Genomic DNA, 23,001 nt, shown 5'->3' with positions numbered 1-23,001 from the left:
ATATCCTGATATCATGTTTAAAATGTAAAGATGTAAAAGTCGACCCCGAGACGCTTTACTAGCCACTTCCTCCTTTTTCTTGTCTTGGAGCTGAGCTAGACATCCCAATTGTTTTCCAGTCTGTACGCTAAGCAGCTGCTGGACATTTCATAGTCAGCTTCTGTTGGAATCCATCTGGACGTTAGCTCTCAGATTTGCTAAATGTTGAAGCGGTTCCTTCAACGCTCTGGGTTGACAGTTTTGGTTTGGTCACATGGAGCTGGATCTCCTAAACAACGACACCTCGCTCAGGCTACGTTCACGACGACGGCTAACGGATCAAACAACATTCCTGCAGTTCCTCATCCTCCCCGTTCATCCCGGCTCGTGTGATTGTGTCGAAATATACAACAAACAAAAAAAAAATCAATTTAAAATCACAGCCTGAAAACGTCGACCTACTGTTGGACATATTGATTTGATTATGAATATGCAGTTTGCTGTTTAAAGTTTTTAAGATGACTTTTTTGGAAAGGGTGTAACTTTGAAGGTTTTTAATGCTTTAAATGTCTTTTTTCCCCCTCATATCGGGCATTTGGTTTGTATAGTATATAACTAACGGCTAACAGCGGCTGCGGTGTGTTGGACGGTATATTCGGTCTCCAGAGCACCACCAGAAAACAACATCTATCAGAAGGACACGATTTTTGCGACTATTTATATTTCCTACATTCTGTATTCAATCCTGACGCATTTCAGGCAATGCAATTTTACAGTTGTTTGTACCTTTGCAAAAAATGAAATAAAGAAAATGGTAAAGAAGCAGGTGGCGCCTTTCATTTGGATTCTTGCAGAATTTAAAAATCACATCAGGTGTTTTCCTCTATCAATACATCTGTACAAATGAGAAATAGTGACATAAGGTAAGCTAACAAATACATTAAATATACATTTCCAAAATAGTTTTATTAAAAAAAACAACATTAAATTATACACCCCATGGCTCCGTACACGCTTTAAAAAAAAAAAAAAATTTCCATTCGTTTGTACATCGATAATATTCACCGAGTGATTGGCTCAAATCCAAGAATTATCCCAGAATTATTTACACAAGGATCTTCGTCAGTTGGGTTTCTTTCCTCCTGAATCACCTGTGGAGGAACTTCTCCAGTGTCTGTGATGAACGGATCAGTCCAGTGGTTCCTGTTTGATCCGGATCGGGGTGCTGGTGATGGACTGACTGAGCTGCAGGTCGCGACACAGGATGTACTCACTGAACTGTGAGGAGTCGACGCCCCCGCCGCAGGACGCCTTGATGCTGAAGCCCTTGTGGAGGAGACGCTCCAGGACCTTCAGACGAACAGAGAGCAGCGGTTTGAGGGAAACGGGTTTCAGCTGCATACAGAGAAATCTAAACAGGAAGTACCGCCATATTGTTTCCTGTGATAGAGGAAGCTCAAAATGTAATGCTAGGAAGATGAAAATATAACTCAGATAAAATCCTATGAACACATTGTCAGATTATTTTGCCACCACCATCATCATCATCACCTCACCTGGACTGAGTTGAGTCTGCAGTAGCCGTTGAGGGGGAAGCGGATGACGTGGGTGGGGTCCTGGTTCCAGCCGGCGTTAACCGAGTTACACATGACGTCTCCGGTCTCGGGGAAGATCTCCTCGATCAGGACCTTCTCTCCGCTCAGCGCGATCCTCTCCCCCAGGTCGGGGGTGACTCGGACCACCAGGCACTCGCAGGGCGCCGCCCTCTGGGCCTCGCGCTCCGCCTGCCAGCGCTCCAACTCCCGCACCATCGGGGTCAGCTGGTAGTACCGCGCCTCCTCGTACAGCTGGGGGAAGTCCTGATGGAGACACAGAACTTCTGTTACCATGACGACAAACTTAAACCTGCATCCTGATGGTGAACAGGTTAAGGGTGAGCGTTTAAATTTTCAGATTATTTCGAGAAATAAAAGGAGATAAAAAAATAATAATTCCCCATCCTCGTTTGCCTCGTTTGCCTTTTTGTTTACCTGCTGCAGGAGAGAGGCCTGTTCCATTCAGATATCTTATCACACAAACCAGACTCATTCTGGTTATTATGGATTAATTTTACTAAACTTCATCTCCACAATGGAACCAATCAACGATATACGATCAATATTTTCCCCTCTGACATTTATTTACTTATAAAGTTTCAGTCTTTTCCGTCCTGTTGAGTCAAAGCGATTTACTTCAGTATTTATCTCACATCCTGTTTATTTACAACATGACAGCATCACAATGAAGTGACTCACTGATGTATAATGAAGTTAGTTTTATCATCTGTGTACAGTAATTGTTCTCTCGTCTGCATTTAACTTGCAGCCGAGGATCATGGGACTTGTTGTTTACTGTTAAACACTTCTAGTGAGAATCTATTTGCTGTGATGCTGACTGTTTCAGAGCGTCTCTCCTGGTCGCTGAGGTGAACAAACCGAACGGAACCTTTTCTTTGATAAGTGACAGATTTTGGTGGTTTTTAGGACCACTCAACTAAATGTGCGACAGGGTTGTGGTTGATTTTGTCTTTAATGTGGAAAAGTGACGCGTTATGTGTTTAATGTGAGCAGCAGTCACCTGATTAAATAAGGGTCAATATAATAATCAGGACGTTTCAGTCGATAGAAAATCGGCTCCTCGCTTCACAGTATTTACTGCAGTGATCGAGGCCGTGGGGGCTGATATTTTAAGAAATCAAAGAAGCACCGGAGGAAAAATTCAAACAGCTTCACGCCATCATCATCATCATCATCATCATCATCATCATCATCGCCAGCAGCAGCAAACAAAGAGCAGTTAGCTGAGAAGCAAGGAAGCAGTTTGACTTCAGGGGTCGGGTCACACTTGACATCACTGACTGGAGGGTGGAGTCAGTGAGGGCGCGGTCAGTCAGGGTGGGGTCAGGTGGTTCTCCAGCTCTTACCTTGAAGTCCTCAGGCAGCAGCAGCTTGCAGGTCCGCAGGAAGCTGAGGATGTAGCGGAAGATGTCTCCGTCTCTGTCGATGAAGTAGTGCTGCTTCAGACTGTCCAACACGATTGGCTCAGCGCCGCTGAACAGTCGACCAATCCTGATAAGACGGCAGGCAGAGAGGGCCATTTCACCCCAGCTGAATAGATCTGGATTATTATCTGAATCTGAATCCATCACATGTAGACCTGGATCTGATATGAAACTGATTTGTGGTCATGTGACCTGTTTTGATCTGTGTTAAGTCAGCTGTAAATTCATTTATCCAAATTTGGGAATCTCCCCCTCTCTCGCGGCAAAAATGTGTTTACATGATCAACTTGGAAATCAGTATTGATGATTCTGTGATGATTGAAATCATCAAATCAGATGATCAATTCAATAAAGGCTGGAGTGCGGTGACCTGATGTCAGTCCTTACGGACATCTTTAGTAAACGGCGATGCCAGCGGCATCATTAATATCACATCACACATCCAAAGTGAAACAACTTTAAAATCAATAAAAAAAGTGTTTGCCATATTAGTCACCGACGACACCATGACCACGTCAGGATTTGATTAGATTAGATAAAGTTTACTAAGTGAAGTAAGACGAAAAGGCGTTCGGTGGTTTAAGTGCAGATAATTTACAAAAATATATGCACACATGTATTTGGAGTGCATAGAGGATACTACAGTGTGATTCAGAAAAAAAGTTAACGTAATGAAATATCCCGTGGCTCGCGAGTAAATGTCAAACCGGATGAAAAAATAAATACAGGAGGGTTGGAAAATTTGACAAGGTGATTGAGTGAAGCTAAAATATAGAATATTAAAGCTTTCATCAACATAAGGTTGTGACCTTGACTCACAGAATGACACCTGAAGACTAGACGATAGGTATCTTAAGGTTGAAAACCACGTGACAGAGGATGAATTCCATGCTGACGGAACCTCACACACACACACACACACACACACACACACACCTAAGGTAGCTGCATTTTCCTGACTTCCTGGGTGTCCTGAATGCAGCATGAACTTCTTAACATTCATGTAGGAGTCCAAAACATATCCCATAATACTACTACAGTTGCACATTTTACTGCATTAGATATTTATACTATTAAAGTTTACTTCCCTCCTCCTCCTCCTGCTGTGTTGGAAAATACTTGAGTTTATTTACTTAAATACTGAACTTAAATATTTGACGGTTTAAATTTATGCACCTGATTGTTTGATATACTGAGTACTTTCACTCGTTCATCAGACAACCTGCTGAATGTGGATTAACGCGCCGCCGCCTCGCGTGTCACCCTGTTTATTATTGATTAGCTCTATTCATTAGATCAGAAATCACTCGCAGTCGTCGCCGTGAAGCTCTTACCTGGATTCGGGGTATTTGGTGAGCGTCGCCAGGCTGCTGGTGTACATGTGCCCCCCTACATCGATATGGACTGGGGCATTGGCCTTGGTGAGCTGGGCGGGGGACGGGATGCCCTGGGCGGTCATGGGAGACACAGGTGAGCGGCTCAGAGACATCCTGGACATGCTCCGTCCGTCCTGTCGCAGGAAACAACGGGTCAGAGGGGCCGAGCTGAGCAGGAGGTGACGTCTCTCCTGAGCCGAAGCTAAATTCACCGTTTAAAGGCTCCATGTTGAACTTTACAGAACAGAAGAGGTTCTAATTGGTTCTATCGCCACGTCTGATTCAACTCCTGAAACCGGTTCATTAAAGTCAAAGAACTGGACCTGTGGATTCTATTTAGTCATGTGATCAGGAGCAGAAAGGAGGTGCAAAGACGGTCCACAGACGTCAAACACCTCCCTGACCCCCTGACCCCGGTCCAGGGGTCACATCCACAGACAGAAGCAGAACCAGCACGACTAGTTCATTTAAAAAAAATTCCAATTCAATTCAATTAAAAAAACTACAAATGTCCCCAAAGGGTAACTGAAAGCACATAAACAGAATTGTTGTAAGAGTGGAAACATGCAGTTTAAACATAGACAGTGTAAACAATAAACAATAAACATAAATAATAAATAATAACAAATACACTGTTGTTTTAAATAATAAATCAGAACCTAGTTAGTTCACATCCTGAAAGATCTGGTCTCCAGTACTACGGTACTGGCTAAAGTACTACAGTACTGGTTAAAGTACTACAGTACTGGTTAACCAGAACTGTAGTACTTTAGCAGTACTTTAACCATTACTCTAGTGCTTTAGCCAGTACTGCAGTACGGATACTTTCACTGTGAAGCTGATAATCCTGCAGGACCTTTACTCGGAATAGATTATTTCTACATTTGTGTGTGTGTGTTTGTGGGGGGGGGGGTCTCCCTCACTATGGATTAATTTACCCCCCCACCACCACCACCACCATAAAAAGAGGAGCTCTGAAGCGTAAAGGTGAAAACAGGAGGAGCTGCAGCAGCTTTCAGTCTCTGTGGCCCTCAGGCGGCTCCTGCCCGGGGCCAAACTGACAAACACTGCTCCCCTCTCTGCTCCATCTCTGTCTGACGGGGGCGGGTGGAGGAAGAGGAGGAGGAGGAGGAGGAGGAGGTGGAGGAAACTCTGAAGGAGCACCAGGAGTTAAATCACAGGAAATAACAGACTGATCTCCTGTCTGCAGATCTCAGTGATTACAGACTCCACATTATGATCACTGCAGGGCTGCAGCCTTTAATGAAACCAAGAGATTAAAAAATATACATTAAAAACCCCTACCGACACGATACAGGTCGGAATTAACAGGAGGGGAAATCACTTCCTCTCTCTGGAAGATGGGAATCAAATAAAACCCTAACCCCTGACCTGTAAATCAAGTTTGAGTTGTGGTGATGGGTGGGGGGGGTAGACCCCCTCTCGCCAGACGCGGTTCAAAAAAAAAAATAATCCCGGGATTTAAGGAAACCCGAGATCTGAAACCTTGAGTAGCGTCTAAACCGATTCACCGGGGTTCACACACAGTCTGCACCGCCCTCCGGTGAATTCGGTTCATGAGCTGAACATGAACTCAAAAGTTAATTCTAGTATTTCCACGTCAGATTCTCGGAGCATTAACCACACGACGCGTTTGACGCGTAAAGATGGGAAGTGGGTGGGGGGGGGGGGAAACGGGCCGAGCTGCGGATGAAAGTTCACGTTTTGACGAATATCGTCCAAAAATGGAAACACTGGAACTCACCGAATTTCACACCTTGTCCTAAAAAATGTCAGGAATCACATGGCGCTCCTGCGTCGTTCATGCGTAAACGCGTCGCCGTCAACGAAGCATCAAACCGTGAGGTTTTCTATGGAGTTTAGAGAAACTAGTGCGCATCCAGGATAACCTAAACGCGGTTGAATGTAATCCGTAACTCGTGTTTTGATGAAACTTTACGTCTAAATCGTTTCCGGAGGAAGAAGCGGCTCGTTCTTACCTGAGAAGACACCGACACCGAAGACATGGAGACCGTCTGGGCTGCTCCGTTCCGGGGTTTGAAATCTGAGGCTACCGGCCGGTCCTATTCCGGGTCTCTTGCCGTCCTCCGGTTGTGTGCGTGTGGAGCAGAAGGAGCAAAATAAAACCGACCGAAAGAATAAAGAGGAGGGCTGAAAAGAGAAGTCCTGCCTGGGGCCCTTCAGACCCCCAGGGGCCAGGATTAGGTTACAATAACGAGGGCGTTTTGTTCTTTGCGCGCTCCCCAGCCCGTTTCTGTCACATCGTCCGTGTTCCAGAGAGAGAAAGATGTTTTATTTAAAATCCACCAGACGCTGGAACCTTAAATCCACACATAAATCAGTGTTTCTCCGGCTTCGGTGTGTTTTCTGCGCGGAGCTGCCCTCAAACGTCCACGTCTCTCTCGTATATTTTAGCAACATCAAACATCCCTCTGGCTCTGGAGCCAAATGACGTCTATCGTCATGCATTATGCCCTTCCAGCCGCCCGGGGCCAAACGCGCCATTTCAATTATTGCGCACTGGTAGATGGAGATGTGCGCCGCGAGGGTGCGCACACAGATCCGTTTAATTCCCCACCACCACCACCACCCCACCCCAACCCCCAGTCCGGGGGGTGATCTCCCAGATACCCCCGCCCCGCTGACGCCCCATGAGGCTATAGAACCAAGGGGGGGAAAAGGGGGGGGTCCAGTTCGGTCTTGGAGCCGTTCGGCATCCCGGTACGCACCCGTTTCCACACCGATCCGGTGTGTGTGTGTGTGTGTGTGTGTGTGTGTGTGTGTGTGTGTGTGTGTGTGTCTCATAACCACACTTCAGTCATCAGTGTGTACAGTAGCAGTCACGCGCCACTGCTCAGCAAATTTGGAACCACAAACACCCCAGAGTTGAATTTAACTGTCACCCGGTGTTTGAACAGGAACCACCGACAGTCAGATAACGTGTTCTGAGAAATAACAGGGGCGGTCACCAGATAGGGGCCACCCCACCCCACCCCACCCCACCCCACCCCCCTCTTACCACTCAGACCACATGGTTTAACCCACATCTTAACAGAATGATTAAAACCAGGAGACGCCAGACATCAATCACAGTTTCAATGAATAAAAACCCATCAGGTTGAACAGAAACAACCACAACGCTCCGTGGTTGCCTGGGAAACAGAAAACATTTCAATCGTAAGAATGGATAAAATGCACAAAGCATCGCTGCAGCTGATGCTAAATATGACTGTATGATTAATGCGACGGTAAAATGAGATGGAAAATCTCTCTGGGTCAGGATTGTGGATGTTACTCCTAATCCTCTAGAATGATCTAGAACCACGTCTTGGTGGACTTTGATGTCTGTTCGGGATTATTGTTCTTTTGGAACATCCAATGATGTTCATCACCTTCTCCGTCCGACCACCTACAGGACCAGGAAGTGAGGCGGCTCCAGGGCTTCACTGCAGGAAGGGGCTCTCCAACATCAGCTTCATTGTTCCTCCTCCAGAGGCCACAAAGTGTCCAGTTATATCCATCCATCCATCCATCCATCCATCCATCCATCCATCCATCCATCCATCCATCCATCCATCCATCAGTACAGTGAAGTTTAGTCCATTTGATAACCTTCTGAAACCAAGCCAGAACCACACTCATCTCATATGTAGAGAAAACACACATAAATGTAAAAAAAAACAAAAACAAAAACCCACACCTTCTGGTGCTTTAAGGGCGGGGCTTTAGGTGTTTAATCGCCACCACAGCACGGCGCCCTCCTGAGACCATCTCCAATAGAACCAGGGCTGATGGAAAAGGAATGTGTGCAATTGAGGTCGACACACTGAACCAGTTCCATGTCTTCATTAGTGTGAGGGATGCTCCCTCCTGCAGTCAGTCAACACGCACACACATTTAAATTCTCCTCCTCCATTAGTTCAGGCCTCAGGCTCCACATGCGCCTCCTTTACTGAGCAAACCAGCTGAATAGCTTGACTCTCTAATTAAAGAAACCCTGCAGTTACTTCAATTATAAGATGTGCGGGGGAGCCGTGTTAGAAATTTAAAGATTTAAATATCTCCTAAACGCGCCTGAGGAGCTGGCAGCTCCCTCTGTAATCCACCATTTCTCTTTCTGTGTGAAGGGAGGTGAAGATAAAGAGGAGGGAGGCGCTCCTCACACATCCATCAGGCTGACACTCCAGCTTCTTTCATGGGGACACAAGTGTGACGTTTGGAGTCCAGAGGCAGCGGCTTCGGCTCTGATGTCCTGATAGCAGGAAATAAAAAAGGAGGAAGAAGAAATATAACTGGTGACATGTGCAACCATAAAGAAAATAATCACGCTTTCATGTGTTTAAGGTGTGGTGTACCATCATGCCACTTCCTGTGTCCTCAGGGAGGCGCTGCAGAATGAACAGAACGCTCTGTTCCAGTGGAAACTCCATGTCATCGCTAAGGCCAGCAGGTGGCGCAATGCCTGATGGGTTTACAGATCTATCATCTTCCTGTTAATCTCGTCTGTAGTCCTCTAGTCAGCAGCTGGTAGGAGTTAGCAGCTGGTAGGAGTTAGCACCGGTTGGAGTTAGCAGCCACATAGCACTTAGCTGGTAGTTGGAATACGAATAGCACTGACCGCACCCCACAGGGTTAATAAGCTGGGACAAGACCAGCTACCACATGAAGTGAAGAAGCCTCTTGGATGAGAGGCGAAACATCTTCAAGAAACTTTCCTTAAAGCCCATTGGATTTATTGAAACAGCTTTGGATAGATGGTAGTAGTTAGCAGCTGGAAGTAAATATTCAGTATCTAGCTACTACTGTTTATTTGTCGTGGAAAATGTTCCTGAATAATTTTATAGTTTTATTCAGACTTCTGTCTATGTGTGTGTGTGTGTGTGTGTGTGTGTGTGTGTGTGTGTTTCTGGTGTTTACATAGAGGCAGTTGGCTGAGGAGAGTGTTATTTGCTATGCTGATAGCGATGGAGGGAGGCGAATGGTGGCTCCTCAGCCTCTGCCTTAGGAGCTCCTAAGACAAAGAGAGAGGGAGACGTTGGGGGAGGCTCCCCCCCCCACCACCACCACGGGGGGGTTGAGGCGCTGAGTGTCCAGGAGGAGGTGACAGACTGAGACGATTCAGACACAAAGATCTCTTTGTCTAACAGAGCAGCGTTTTCCTCTTTTCAACTAAAAAGGCCAGAAGAAGACAAAGCGTCGTCACATCAGGTTTGCTCATCGGGCTTTTTATTTCTGCAATGTAACCGGCTCTAATGTACCTCACAAATGTCAATACAGAAGCCTGTTTACCCTCAAATTACCCCAATTTGAGAAAGTGTTTCATAAAACTCAGCAGGATCATCTGGACACGTATCCTCAAAACTTGATCCTTATTACCCTCATTTATTTGTTGACTTTAGTATTCTACTAATTTTATATTTCAAATAGGTGCCACCCACATGATCATACAAGTGGTTATAAAAAGGCATGGATGATACTTCAATTAGTTCTGAAAAAAGGTGGTTATCCTCAGGCTGTTAATATGATCAAACATCTAAATAAAATACCAGAACCCAAAATGAACTGCAGTTCACCCAGAATCAAAAGTAATCTCCTCAATCTCCATGATGATGAAAGTCAGTTTATAAATCCGTAAACTATTCTGGACCTTCTCAGTAAACCAGTTGCTTTCTGAAGAACCCATGAAGGCCAGGTCATCCAATCAGTTGCCATCAAATCAGTATCAGCCAATCGGGTAATTCGTGTCCCATGTTCGAACAACATGTATGAACACAGGTGAATGTAATGAACTCTGAACTTCAGGTGTAAGTCCCCCCCCACCAGTTACTAACTGTAGTACCGCCTTCTGCCACTAGATGTCAGCAACTAGTCGTCATTACCAGGTATGAGAGGCGCTGTGTGAAAGATCTACAACATACCAGTTTACAGCAAGGCCCAATAAAGATCCACTGGTATATTTACATGTACATCAACACGTTAGAGCACATATCTTATATATTATCTTGTTTAGAACCTCATATTTAACAAACAAACTATGATGTCATTCAGTAGGACACACAACTCCAGTGAGATCAAGAAATCCCTACATTCCTACATCCGTCTACCACACAGATGATCAGATAGATCCAGATACAGTATTTTTAAACTGTACATTAAAGTGATGTCAGCTTCAGTTGTATTTCTATTTCTTAGCACATAGCAGCTAAACAAAGATCACTCCTCCACTACCAGCCATGGGATCTGAACCAGGATTATATCTAACTTTTCTGTAATTTCTTATCAAAACCTCTAAAAACTTGTGAAACATTTCTGGATCCCTGGATCTGATATAAACACCTAAATTTAATTGGCGCTCAACTGACACAGGCTCCACCCCTGAATTGATTGAATCGTCAAAATAAATTCTGAATGATGAATCACGTTTCATTGTGGAGGTTGGAGTTGGGAATCGACATGCTTGTTTTGCTCAGGAATCCCACGGAGACATTTACATTATTAAAGTTTTATTGTGAGAGTCAAGTTATTATCAGTTACCAGTAAAAAAACACCAGATCTGTTACTGGATAAAAGGACACATCAAACGTTTGTTGTGAACGTCCATCAGGAGGAACGGCAGTGTTAAGGCTTCTTCATCATGTTCTCTCTCGACATCTTCTTCATCTCCTCCACCTCCTCTCGTCTTTATCCACATTCACACATGAGCTGCATCCAAAGCGTGTTGAGTGTTTTTAGTGAGCAGGAACTTCAATATTTAGTCGGTTTTTTTAAAACTTTGATGCATCATTTTAAAACAGTTGTTAGAATCTCAATCACTGTGTTAAATAAACTACCAGCCTCTGTTTCCCTTTGGATAAACTAAATCCAGAAATTCCCCAGTTCATGGAACAATTTGATGATTAAATTCAGTCATTATATAATGGATTGATTTCCAGGTCAGGTGAGAGATGTTTTAATTTTTAAACCAGCAGCAACACTCTACTCCCCGCCTGAAGGAGAACTTCCAACTAATAGTCTCCATCTTCTTGAGGTGTTTAACAGAATGCTGCAGAAAGTTCTGGTGGACTACATTCGACAACCACACTTCAAATCAGGTTGGACTTAAGACGACGATGAGTGAACATTTGGGTAAACCATCCCCTTACAAAACTTCACAGAAGTCAGTTTTGTCATCAACTAAATGACGACAACTCAGAGGTTAAAATCGTCTGACTTCTGACAGACAAACACCCTGTTCACACCTGGACCCTCAGAGTCTGGCATTTGATGACAGAAGGTCTTTATCCTCCAGCATCCAGCACCGACTCTCAAGCAGCTTCAAGTGTTCAGAGCTGCTGTGAGTCCTGTTTGAGATTCATTCCCTCAAACTAAATCCAACTCCTTCATATCGATCACTGTGGGGTCTCTTGAGAGGCCAGGTGGTCCAATGACAGTACAGGAATGTGTATCCCTCAAATGAAGGCCAAGTCAAGAAAAATAATTCTACGTCCGAGTGACCAGAAGTCTGTCTTTGTGTCACGTGACATCACGTGACCTCATTGGATCCGATTCAACTGATCGACTTATTGATTCCTTCGGTAGGTAAATGATGTCATGCTGCTGTAACTCTGACAGTGACAGAACCAGAAAATAAACTTTACTGCATATCGTTGTAAACTAGTCAGGACTCCGTCGGGGTTTGAGTCCAGCCGTTTCGTTCAAAGAATCAGCCGCTGAGCACCTGAAGTAAAGTCAATTATATTCCAAGTTGGAGGCGACTCATGAGAAGCTGGTTGGGTTCAGTAGAGGTCCTTGAAGGGTTTGGGGTAGTTAAACATGAGATAATCCATGTAGTAGAAGTCGAAGGCCTTCTGCCTCTCAGTAGAGTTCAGCTGGGAAAAATACCTCTGGGTGATTTTGGAGGAAGTCCTCTCGGCCAGAGGGTTTCTATCCTTGAAGCCAGGGAAGGTGAGGTTCTTTGGCGCGCCGATGCTCTGCAGCAGGAAGTTGGCTTCTTCCTCCAGCCTCTCAAACTTCCCGATGAAGTTGTATTGGAGGAGACAGGGGTTACACAACTGACTGACTGGCTCCCAGTGGATGTCCATCCCTACCGGCCGGTGCACATCCAGCAGGTACTGGATGAACTCCCTGAAGGTGACCCCGGCACCAGTCCGGAGGGCGGCTCGCGTGGCATTGGTGCGGTACCTGGAGATGATGGGACGTCCGAACACGGGATGGTAGTACGAGTTCGGGCTCTCGAACTTGTCCCGGAAAGCAGACACCAGACGCTCAAAGGGCTCCCTGACGAAAAGCACCTTGGTGTAGGAGGACAGCCTGCTGGCCATGCCAGAGCTGTTGTAGCTGTCCAGCCGCCGCAGGTGGTTGGCGTAATGTGCGGCGTCATGAGGAATGTCTTGTGTGGAGGCCTCGCTGCCCCCCAACACCATCAACACCCTTTTCCAGTTGGAACAGCCGACTTTGGGCACCTCGCAGTAGAGCAGTCTGGACTGGTCCTCCACGTAAACCCGGGACACTTGCTGCCAGGAGACCCTCTGATCCCTGACGCCCCGGTGGTATTTAGAGCAGATGTCCTTCAACAGGCGACGCCGGGACTCCAGTGTTCTCGCCAGCTGCGGCGACTTGAGGCGTTGCTGCTGCTCTGCAGCAGGGGGCGCACTGGAGGCTGCAAAGCCGCTCTTCAGTAGAAGCTTCCGGTGACGTTTGGTCACAGACTGCCTGGTGACGACCACCAGAGAAGAGTCCTCAGCCATCAGCGACTTAGAGGAGACTTTAGCCTTCAATGCTGCAACTTCTGTCTCTGCTTTGGTCATCAGATCCTACAGCACACAGAAAGATCACGTCGTGTCAATGACAATAACAATAACACGCCAGTGTGCATGAACGCGTGCATTTTGAGCGTGGCTGACTGGCAAGTACATCAGTAGAGGGCGCTGTTTCTCTTTTTATTCAACGGTACTACACATTGAAGATGTGGAAACCGTAACATGTTATTTGTCTCAAAAGCATCTCTAAAAGCTGTCGACACAATTTGATGAAATCCTTCCTCTGGATCACTTTTTTCACTTTCCCTTCCGTCACTTTCCTCATAGAAAACCTTTTAAACATCCTAATTAAAATAGAAATGCTCAGACATGGACAGCTTCTGATGTTCCACTATGAGGATCAGGATCCTGATCCAGATTTTTTTTAGATGAAATCTCTTTGCGGAGAAGTCAGTATGTGATTGGTCATACTGACAGAGAGATGCAGAGACATGACCCCGCCCCCTGCAGGTAGCTCAACCAATGCAGGTTCAAAGTTATTCAGTAGATTCATGTCCCTGACAGGTAAGAAGTTCTATCTGTATATGGAGCAGAAGTTAACCTGAGGCAGTGAGGGCTCTGAACTCATCACCACCCTGCACCCCCTGATGGTGTCCTAACGTACCACACATTCCATCACACACACACAGATTTATCCATTATAATTATCGTCAGTAATTTTGATGTTATTTTGTTGTGTGATTGTTTGTTCTTGCCCTATTTTCTTATTGCTTAAAGTTTATCTCAGCTGTTGTTTTAATCAGCAGTCATCGTGATCACTGTGATGCTGACATCTGTTGGTTAAATGTGTGTTTTCTGCTTGGATTTAACCGTATGTGTGTGTTGTAGTGCTCTGTTTGGCCAGTAGGTGTCACTGCCTCCACGTCCTTTTCTGTCCAGTGTGCTCAGCTCACCTCTACAGGCCACCTGGGAGACACCAGCACCTGAAGGCCTGCAGAGAAACACAAAGACAGATCACGTGACCATTCAGGAGACATGAACATGATGTCAGCCACGGTGATGTCATCCACCTGTCAGTAGAGATCAGATCAACCAGCCTGATTATTTTCCTCATAGGTTTATATTGTATACAACCAGACAATTTGAAACCAGTGATGTCACCCCTTGCATGTAACATGTAAAGATGGGCCACTATTATTTATTAACTAAAACAGGTTTGACATTTCATTCATAATCAAGTCTTTGAATGAAGGCGGAACCTAATTTACAAAGATCAATAATAATATTAAAGCATGTTAATTTTCATATAAATGTAAAAGTAGAAGCTCAAAACTGCAGTTTTCATTCCGATAATAATAATCATCGTGTTCTCTAAACAATCGACTTTGTCCCCTCGTGTCTCAGGTCCTGTTTGCCATATTATTGATGAGTGGATCCTGTGATTATAGCGACACGCTGTTAGATTGTTCGACTGACGCCACGCGTGTCTGCTGGTGTCATGCCAACATCATGTGGTCTCAAGACGCCTTTGTTGTGACGGAAACTTCCTTCCTGTGACACCGGTTTGTGTTCTCTGACTAAACATACAGCATGCTGCTGACAGAACTTAACAGGAGGTAAACGACGCTCTAAACAATGCTGGAAGCATCACTGAATCTTGAATAGGAAACACACACACACACACACACACACACACACACGCACACACACCAGATGGCTTCTCAGCAGCTTCCTGACACTGAAGGTTAGCACCATCCTACTCCTGGTTATTTATTACCCAGACTGCACCTCTTTGCCAGGCGTCTCCAACGCACCAGTGGAAACCCTTTGAGCAGCTAAGACGCACAGAAATGTATGCAGGTGATCAATACACGATCAACACTGATGATAGATTATATCTTATTAAATATCTTTGTTCCATAATATCTCATATCATATGCATCTTTAAAGCACATAAATCACTTATTATAAATGTGACACGGGTACGTTTATCACATCTTCACCAGAACACCATCGCCCCCTGCTGACGCTGCTGACGCTGCTAACGCTAACCTTCACATCCATCTCACGCTCCATTTTTCAAGTTTTTAACAGCACCTCTCAGAGACTTTAAGTCCTTTTCTGGAGGTACTAACTTACCCCCAACCGGGAGCAATCCGCCTGGTTCTGACAGAAGACCGTGGCCTCAGATCTGGCGATGAAGACTCTCTCAAACCTTGCTGGATCAAGAACTGATAAAGATAACCGAATCACGTTCCCTGTAAAGAGACACGATTCTGAGCTTCTAATCTGAACTCACCTGAAATCCACCTTCAGATCCTGTCCATGAACATCAGCAACAGGAAGGGAGACCAGAGGCAGAAAAACACCCCAGACTGAAGCCTGATACCTGCCTCTCTCATACTATCGTCTCCAGACTGTGGAGGCTGATCACTAATTATTCTTCTTCGACTGTCAGAACCATTTTCACACTTGTGCTCTGCAAACTTTTACACAACACGTCTCCATGAGCTCATTATCTGTTCCAGGGGATCGCTGCCAACCTGCCACATGGGTTTCCAGGCAACCAGCTGAGGGCCAAGAAGGCCCACGCATCAGAAACACTGGAGATATAGATAAACATAAATATATATATATCACCACAAGTAAGAGCATTTTATCGTTCACACTCTACTTTCTGTGATGATGGTTTTACTGGTGTCTGACCTCCTCTACCCGAGAGTGTGTATTCACACATCGATGACCTACACACAGGTCATCTGCCATCGACAATATGCCAGAATCTGTTGTCTCTGACGGAGTGAGTCAAGCTTGTGTGTATGTATTTGTGTGTGTGTGTGTGTGAGAGAGAGGTGAATGTGAATGTACTATAAGAGATGTGAAGGGTGACCGTAAACTCAGTTAAATCAACACAAACTAGACGGCCAATCGCCAAACACTTTAGAACAAAATAAATGATGAAAGTATTTTTAAAACTTAGTCTAAAAATGAAAATAGTCACAGGTCCAGATTCACAGATTTATTTATGGCAGTTCTAAACATTTGTCTGCCAGTTAGGGGGAGAACCATTTTCTAGTTATGATTAATTGATTCCAATAAAATGGTCTGTTTATGAGAGAATATTTCATGATGTCATTTCATTGGACTGTTTAGGACTGATCAAGGTATTTACAACGTAGAGAAATGCCTGAATAAAATGAGAATTACTGGATCTGGATCCTGATCCTTATGGATTTATCTCGTTTGGCCCAACCCTAGTGAGTCCACTTCCAGATGGGGGGGGGGGTATCCTAATATGCTAACACTACTTGCTTAGACACGGGTAATAACATTATAAATAACACCTCCTCAAACTGCTATATCTACACCTTCCAGTTAAAGAAATGCTAACTTTAGCGGAGCAGCAGCTGATTGCCAGAGATGCACAGGTGTGTTTACTGACATCCTGACCTCAGAGATGCCCACAGGACTCTAATTACCCAGCATGCCGCTGTACTGCTGAGCTCAGCAGCTGCTGTCCCGTCAGATCCACGGCAACGCAGCTGAGGCCGGGGTGACCTGAGCGTGGCGCGCTAATGATAGCACAAGGAGAGAGGTGCGTTTGTTTTTTGGCCCTGCAGACCCGTCAGGAGCTCAGGCAGGATGACTTTACTCCAGCGACTGGAGGAACAGAGTCTACGGAGACCTGGATCCAGCAGGATCAAACAAACTGGAGAGCAGAGCTGGATGTAAAAAGGATTTTGAGCCGGTGTAATGGTTCATTCTATCTCGATAGATGTCGACTGTGTACCATGAAGGGAGACTTTACTTTCATTCCACGACATGCGGACTAATGAACGACCTCAGTTGAAGACAGCGAAGCCATCAAACACCCTTCAGCTCCTTTAAGCATCAAACAAATACCTACAAACTTTTGAACCGTCATCAGGTTCTTGTCCAACATCTCAGATCAGCTGATTGAACATCTGAAGCCAGAAAAATCCCCCCCAGGACTTAATCCTTCCACCGAAACATAAATCTTATTTGTGTTGCAATAGCAGTTCTGAAGAAACCCAATTACATATGAAATGTCAAAAGGAATCTCTCTGTGTTATCAATCATCACGTGATGAAACTCAGCCAATAAAAATCCCATATTGATAACAAAGATGGACAAATCCAATCAGATCCAAACAGGCTTGGCTGTGGATCCGTCCACTTCCTGGAGGGTCAGTGGTTCCATTCCTGGCCCCTCCAGTGTGAGTGAAGAAAAGCCAGCTGCTGTTCTACTGGTGTGGGCGTGTGTGAATGTGTGAATATGTGTGTGTGTGTTGGTTATCACATGCCTGGTCCTCATGAATGTATTTATGTGTGTGAATGGGTGACGTCTGTGTGGTTCAGTCCATTCACAACAAAAGTGCGGCGCCGCCTGTGACAAAGGGCTTATCACAGAGCAGCAACTGCAGCACCGCTAACAAAAGCATCCCATAATGCTTTGTTTACCACAACAGCAACCACAAAACAACCCCTTTTCTAGTCTTCATCCAACACAAACATGATATATGAGGATGGTCCAGCCCCGCAGCCTGGTCAACACGGAACCATCACTCCTTCAAATCCTCTCTTCATCCTGTATTAAAGTCAGGACTGCAGCACAGTTGGAGTAAAAACTGTCAATATGTCAGCTGCGTCGTCGTCATGGAGATCTCAAAAGCAACCAATCAAGATGACCCCTTGTCCTTTTACATCACAGGGACTGGTAATGGAGTCAGTGGACAGCAGCAGCAGCTCCATGCTGAGTTTGATGTCTGACATTTGATGAGTTCAAAGAGCGTAGGACTGAACGGCTCTACGGACACTCGTGTTAGTCAGAATCTACGCCGACATCTCTCCATGACGGCCTTCGTGTGCCTTCACCATGAACTCTAAGACGTCCTGGTGACTGTTCAGTGACATTCATGTCCTCCATCTTCCACCACCTCTCTGCGTTCATCTAAACTGGCTTTCTTCTCTTCACAGATGATAATGATGATGATGATGTCACTGGCATACATCACATTCCCTCTGGCCTCAACACTCCTCCACAGTCACTTTCAGAACAAACATCTCATTTGTGGAGTTCTTTCCTGGCATGTAACAACCGAACGCTCACATTTCCTCACCCCTCCTCTTCTACTAATCTTTCACATAACTTCCTGCTGTGTCTGATCAGCTTCACGCCTCTACAGCTACTGCAGCTTTGCACTTCCTCCTTGTTTTTTAAGAACTACATGCTTCCCCAAGACTGTAAAATACCAAACATAACTCATAAGGGGACATCATTAATGGGTCAGTCCAGCTCAGCTTGAAAGGAGCTGCTGTAATCCTCCTAACTTTAAATCCTAAACATGTTTAAAAATGATCAAGGTAGTCTGCTGGGTACATGAGGATCTGAAGGATCTGGATCTGTAAATGCTTCCCACTACCAGATAATCTGGGATGAACATAGGACTAGAGTGAGATCTGGACCGGCTTTCTCTGTGGATTGAATCAGGGTTGAGCCCTGCTCAGACATTTACATTCCAGTGAAGTAAATGGAAATCAGCCAGTGATTTATTCTGCCGGTCGTGGCTTCTTGTTGTTTCAATGTGGCGCAGAACACATTAGCATTCACTGCTAAAGGAGGAAAGGTGTGACTCAGAACACCCCTGAATGTGGGTTCGACTGTCCACCTGTGACGTGACAATCAGGATGGATGTGAATCAGTTCACACCTTGAACCGATCCTCCATTCACAGACACAGAACAAAGCCTTAGACATCAGAATGTCGTCTATTTACAACATCAAGCTGCTGTAAAACCTCCCACTGCCTGTGAACGCATCAGCATTCAGGCTCCGGACGTGAACTACAGAATGTCAACACTCACAGGAGCAAATGGCCCTGATCAATACCTCACATAACATCAATCTGCTGGCAGATAAGACCAGACTGAATGGGAGTTTTATCTGTTCAGCCCATCAGCCTTGCTGACGCTGCGGTACTGTTCTTATGAACCCATGAATCGTCTTTATCTGGGGGTTTCTGAGACTAATCTTCCTCTGGGACAGTAAATATTCATCTCATTTCTACACCACAGCCACACAGCAGAGTCCCTATCCCCACCAGGCATTTGTTTAGCCAGCCTGACTCATGTCCATCCACCCAAAAGATGGACGTAAATCAAAACCTGGAAGAAGTCCTTGATTTAATCCCCCTTGAGTCCGTTTGGTGGCTGAGATGAGAAGGAACCTGGTTTTGTTCATCGCTAACAGAGGGAATATTTGTTCACACATGTAGGTTGAGACCGACAGACTCGACGTCCTTCTTCCGTGGCGTCTCATCAGATGAAACTTTTCCAAGCTCTGATAGAAGTTGGGTACGGAGAGAAGCTGACGCTGCGCCTTCAGAGAATCCTCACACTTGCATCTCCATAACTTCCAATTGCATGCTCACTTCTACTTTTTGTGTAGGAGTGAGGAAGGGAGTCGAGAACAGCCAGATTTCTTTCTCATTGATAGTCTTGGAAGAGTTGATTGTGACCCAGCAGCTGCTCTGTAATTCTAAAGTTTTCCTCAACTCCCCACAGAAAGACGAACATCTGGTTGGTGTCGGTGACGTCTGCATCTCATGCCCACGTTTTTGAGTTCTGCCATCTCTTCCAGGCACATTATTTCTGTGACTTTAGCGAGGCGCTGTTGAATGACGTCACCATCTGAAAACGGTCTCCTGTGTCTTGCTATAAATTGAGCGACCACATAGCTGCTATGGTAACGTTCTCTAGGTATTTTGTTATCATGGGAAAAAAAATAAACTGTTGAGTTTTGTCTGGCTTACTCTGCATGGCGCCAGAGTAGGACCTGTGGGATACTGCCATTTTTGTTCATGTCTTGCGACATTTTTCTTTGATCAATCTGAAGAGAGAAGCTGCTGTATTGATGAGTCTTCAGTGAATGCAGGTGGCTCCACTTGTGGTGAAACTAAGATACACTGCCTGGCCAAAAAAAATCCTCTTTCACAACTTGTGGCATTGTCATCTTGGACTATGCCCGTGCCATCGGTTAAGAAAAACATCCATTGATAGAATAACCTGGTCATTCAGTATACCGCAGCAGACCGCTGACCTCATTATTTGAACTCATACTGTTTCCGAACTTACACCTGACCTGACTGGGTCTATTCCAAGAATACAATGCCAGGATTCATTGGTCTGAAATTGTGAAAGAGTTGTTCGGGGAACATGAAACATGATTTTCAAACACGGATTGGCCACCACAGAGTCCAGACCTGAACCCCAGTATTGAGAATGTTTGGGAGGTGCTGGAGATGGCTTTGCTCAGCAGTCAGATCCCACCATCCTCAATGCATTGATGAAAAAATAATGCATCATCGGATGGAAATAACTCTTGTGATATTGCAGTAGCTTATCGAAACAATGTCACAGGAAATGCATGCTGCAATCAAAGCTAAAGGCGGTCCAACAAAATATGAGTGTGTAACTTTTTTTCTTTTTGTCGTGGCAACTTTTTTTGGGGGCAGGGCAGAAAAAATTTAAAATTTTAAAAACTGCTGCAGGCCGTTGTTTCGACACCCCTGATTTAAACCATTAACTGACACTGACATTCAAGGTTATCACAAACCTGGGATTAAATACACTTCGCCCAACAGGATTACAGTTAATCCAGGAGCTAAAACTTAACCAACGTTCAGTTAAGACGTATTTTGTTGAGTTATTTTAGCGTGTTAACAGATTAAAGGGCCAACAACACACACGCCCTGCTTCTGATTTATTCATCAGGTGGTTGTGTTATACATGCTGCTGTGGTCTGCTCCAGCAGGATGCCATGACGGGTAACGTGATGCTGCTGCTGGAGCAGGAGGATCACCTGATGAATAAATCAGGAGCTTCATCTGCTCAGATGAACCTGTGGAAGACGCTGGAAATCCAAACCGTGGAGATGCCGATCTGAGAAGACTCCGTTCCCCTGCTGGTGTAAAGCATCTCTGCACCAAAACGCCTGATCTTCACATCGCATGAAGAAGATTCAGCTTTCCTCCCCACCTGCACCAGGGGCAGCCTCAGATATGCCCCGTTTGATCAGGTAGCAGCAGAGGAAGAATACGAACCCCTACGTTGACTCATGTTGTCGTGCAGCAACATTAATATATTTATCATTTTTTTCAATGAAACGAGCCTCATAACTGATTTAAAATCAAAGATCAAAGATCAGATTTCTGTTAGGAATGAAAAAATTAACTTCTAGGACCACAATGGAGACTCGACGTCACGTCACTGAGGGACACAATGGTGGCATAAAACATCCCACTGTGTGATTTTTAATATGTCACATGTGTAACACGTCAGTGTGGTGTGTGTGTGTGTGTGTGTGTGTGTGTGATGTTTAACACACACATCAGGCAGCACTTCATATGTAATAACGCCGTCTCATGACATCTCACATGTTAGACAACATATCACATGCTAACATATAATACTGGTATTAATGGCTGTGTGTGTGTGTGTGTCTCTGTATGACACATACTGAAGCCGTCACCCACACACACACTAGAAACCTGCGTGTTACACTCATATCTGCTGATGTCTGCATGTCTTCCTAAAATAACCACGAACATGGTGAGTCACAGAGAGATGCACAAGACTCTAAAAATACCACAAAACTTTCGCATAAACATTCCGAGTTGTCCAAACAGCAGTAGAGACCAGAACAGGAAGTGGGTTTCCATCATGTTTTCCAGCTTTGGGTTGTCTTCACAGTGTCCATCGGTGGAATAAGGTGATGCCAGCAGTGGTTGGATGTTGCATTACAACATGTTTGAGTTAATTTATGAAAGTAAAATCATTGCTAGATGATAAATCTGCAAAGTGTCTTCACTTCATCAGTCAGAAATTAATATAATGCAAATTCATCTGATGAGAAATATCCTCAAACTGACTGAAACCAACACAATTAAAGTAAAACAATGGAAAACACGTCGCACGAAAAATGTTAATAAACATTAGCTAGAAATACATTTTAGCATCATCCCCGGTGAATGCCTGACATTCATTATTCTTATCAAAAAAATAGGTAGAAGTTGTTGTCATGGAAACAAACTATAGGAACCGCAAACGTTTCTAAAGAGCAAAATGCACCGCTCCAGCTTGTGTTTGATGGTCTGATGGCGTATGAAGATATTTTTAAGTTACTTTTGCCAACTTTAAATAAATTTACATGAAAGTTAAATGTGTGCAGATACATGTTTTTCGCTGCAATAGAAATATCCCTTATTTATCTTTTAGTTTTTATAGCAGAAGCAGGACTAAATTGAGAGAGGATGCCTTATAGAAAACTATAAAATTTAACATATATAATTAACCGTCCCCCTATAGAGAGATAGATTTGAGTGCTGCTCTTTGGGAATAGCTGCTAACTAGTGTTGTTGTCACTCCACCTCTCGTTAAAGGAGATTCACACCTCTGGAGGAAGGGGGTGAGGATGATGATGCTAACACTAAAAACCACAGCGGGGTAGTGAGGTAAGCACAGAAAGAGACTCGTGGATTTATTAGTTGCATCTCCTGAGCCTTTGCAGCGATGACTGCAGTAATAAACATGAGGTCATATTAACCTCCCCTGTGATGTTGAGACTAAAACATCCTCTTCACACCGGTCTTCTGTTCTTCCCTCTCGAAATGACTCGATATGGAGAGGATTCAGGCTGCAGGTTGGGGAGAGAATGAAAGCTGCAGGGAGGCTTCTTATTGCAGCAGGAGAGAATGTGCTGCGCTCCAGATACCAGTCCGACTAATGGATTCCACCCGCAGAACCGCT

The 23,001-nt window shown here is 44.8% G+C and overlaps 2 protein-coding genes across 3 annotated transcripts in view; both read right to left on the bottom strand.

Annotated features, from left to right (window-relative positions):
- Positions 1–1,167: 1,167 nt before the first annotated feature.
- Positions 1,168–6,912, bottom strand: LOC137593877 (BTB/POZ domain-containing protein kctd15-like). The gene is made up of 5 exons (XM_068312953.1): positions 6,396–6,912; positions 4,354–4,529; positions 2,942–3,086; positions 1,536–1,838; positions 1,168–1,329 (listed from the first exon to the last, which is right to left on the bottom strand). The coding sequence occupies exons 1-5, from the start codon at positions 6,420–6,422 to the stop codon at positions 1,168–1,170; spliced, it is 813 nt and encodes a 270-aa protein (XP_068169054.1). The 5' UTR covers positions 6,423–6,912.
- A 4,000-nt stretch (positions 6,913–10,912) lies between these two features.
- LOC137594148 (carbohydrate sulfotransferase 8-like) overlaps positions 10,913–23,001 on the bottom strand; it is a 28,727-nt gene continuing 16,638 nt past the window's right edge. The window contains exons 4-5 of one of the 2 annotated variants that reach the window (XM_068313434.1): positions 14,129–14,166; positions 10,913–13,229 (exon numbers count right to left, since the gene is read on the bottom strand). In XM_068313434.1, the coding sequence (XP_068169535.1) occupies positions 12,192–13,229; positions 14,129–14,166 (1,076 nt within the window). In that variant the 3' untranslated portion in view covers positions 10,913–12,191. The remainder of the gene's footprint in view (positions 13,230–14,128; positions 14,167–23,001) is intronic. The other variant, XM_068313435.1, reaches the window with a different exon arrangement.

This window comes from Antennarius striatus, chromosome 4 (assembly GCF_040054535.1).
Source record: "Antennarius striatus isolate MH-2024 chromosome 4, ASM4005453v1, whole genome shotgun sequence".
NCBI classification, from domain to species: Eukaryota; Metazoa; Chordata; class Actinopteri; order Lophiiformes; family Antennariidae; genus Antennarius; species Antennarius striatus.
The sequence above is the reverse complement of the archived record's forward strand: the minus strand, read 5'-3'. Positions and strand labels throughout refer to the sequence as shown.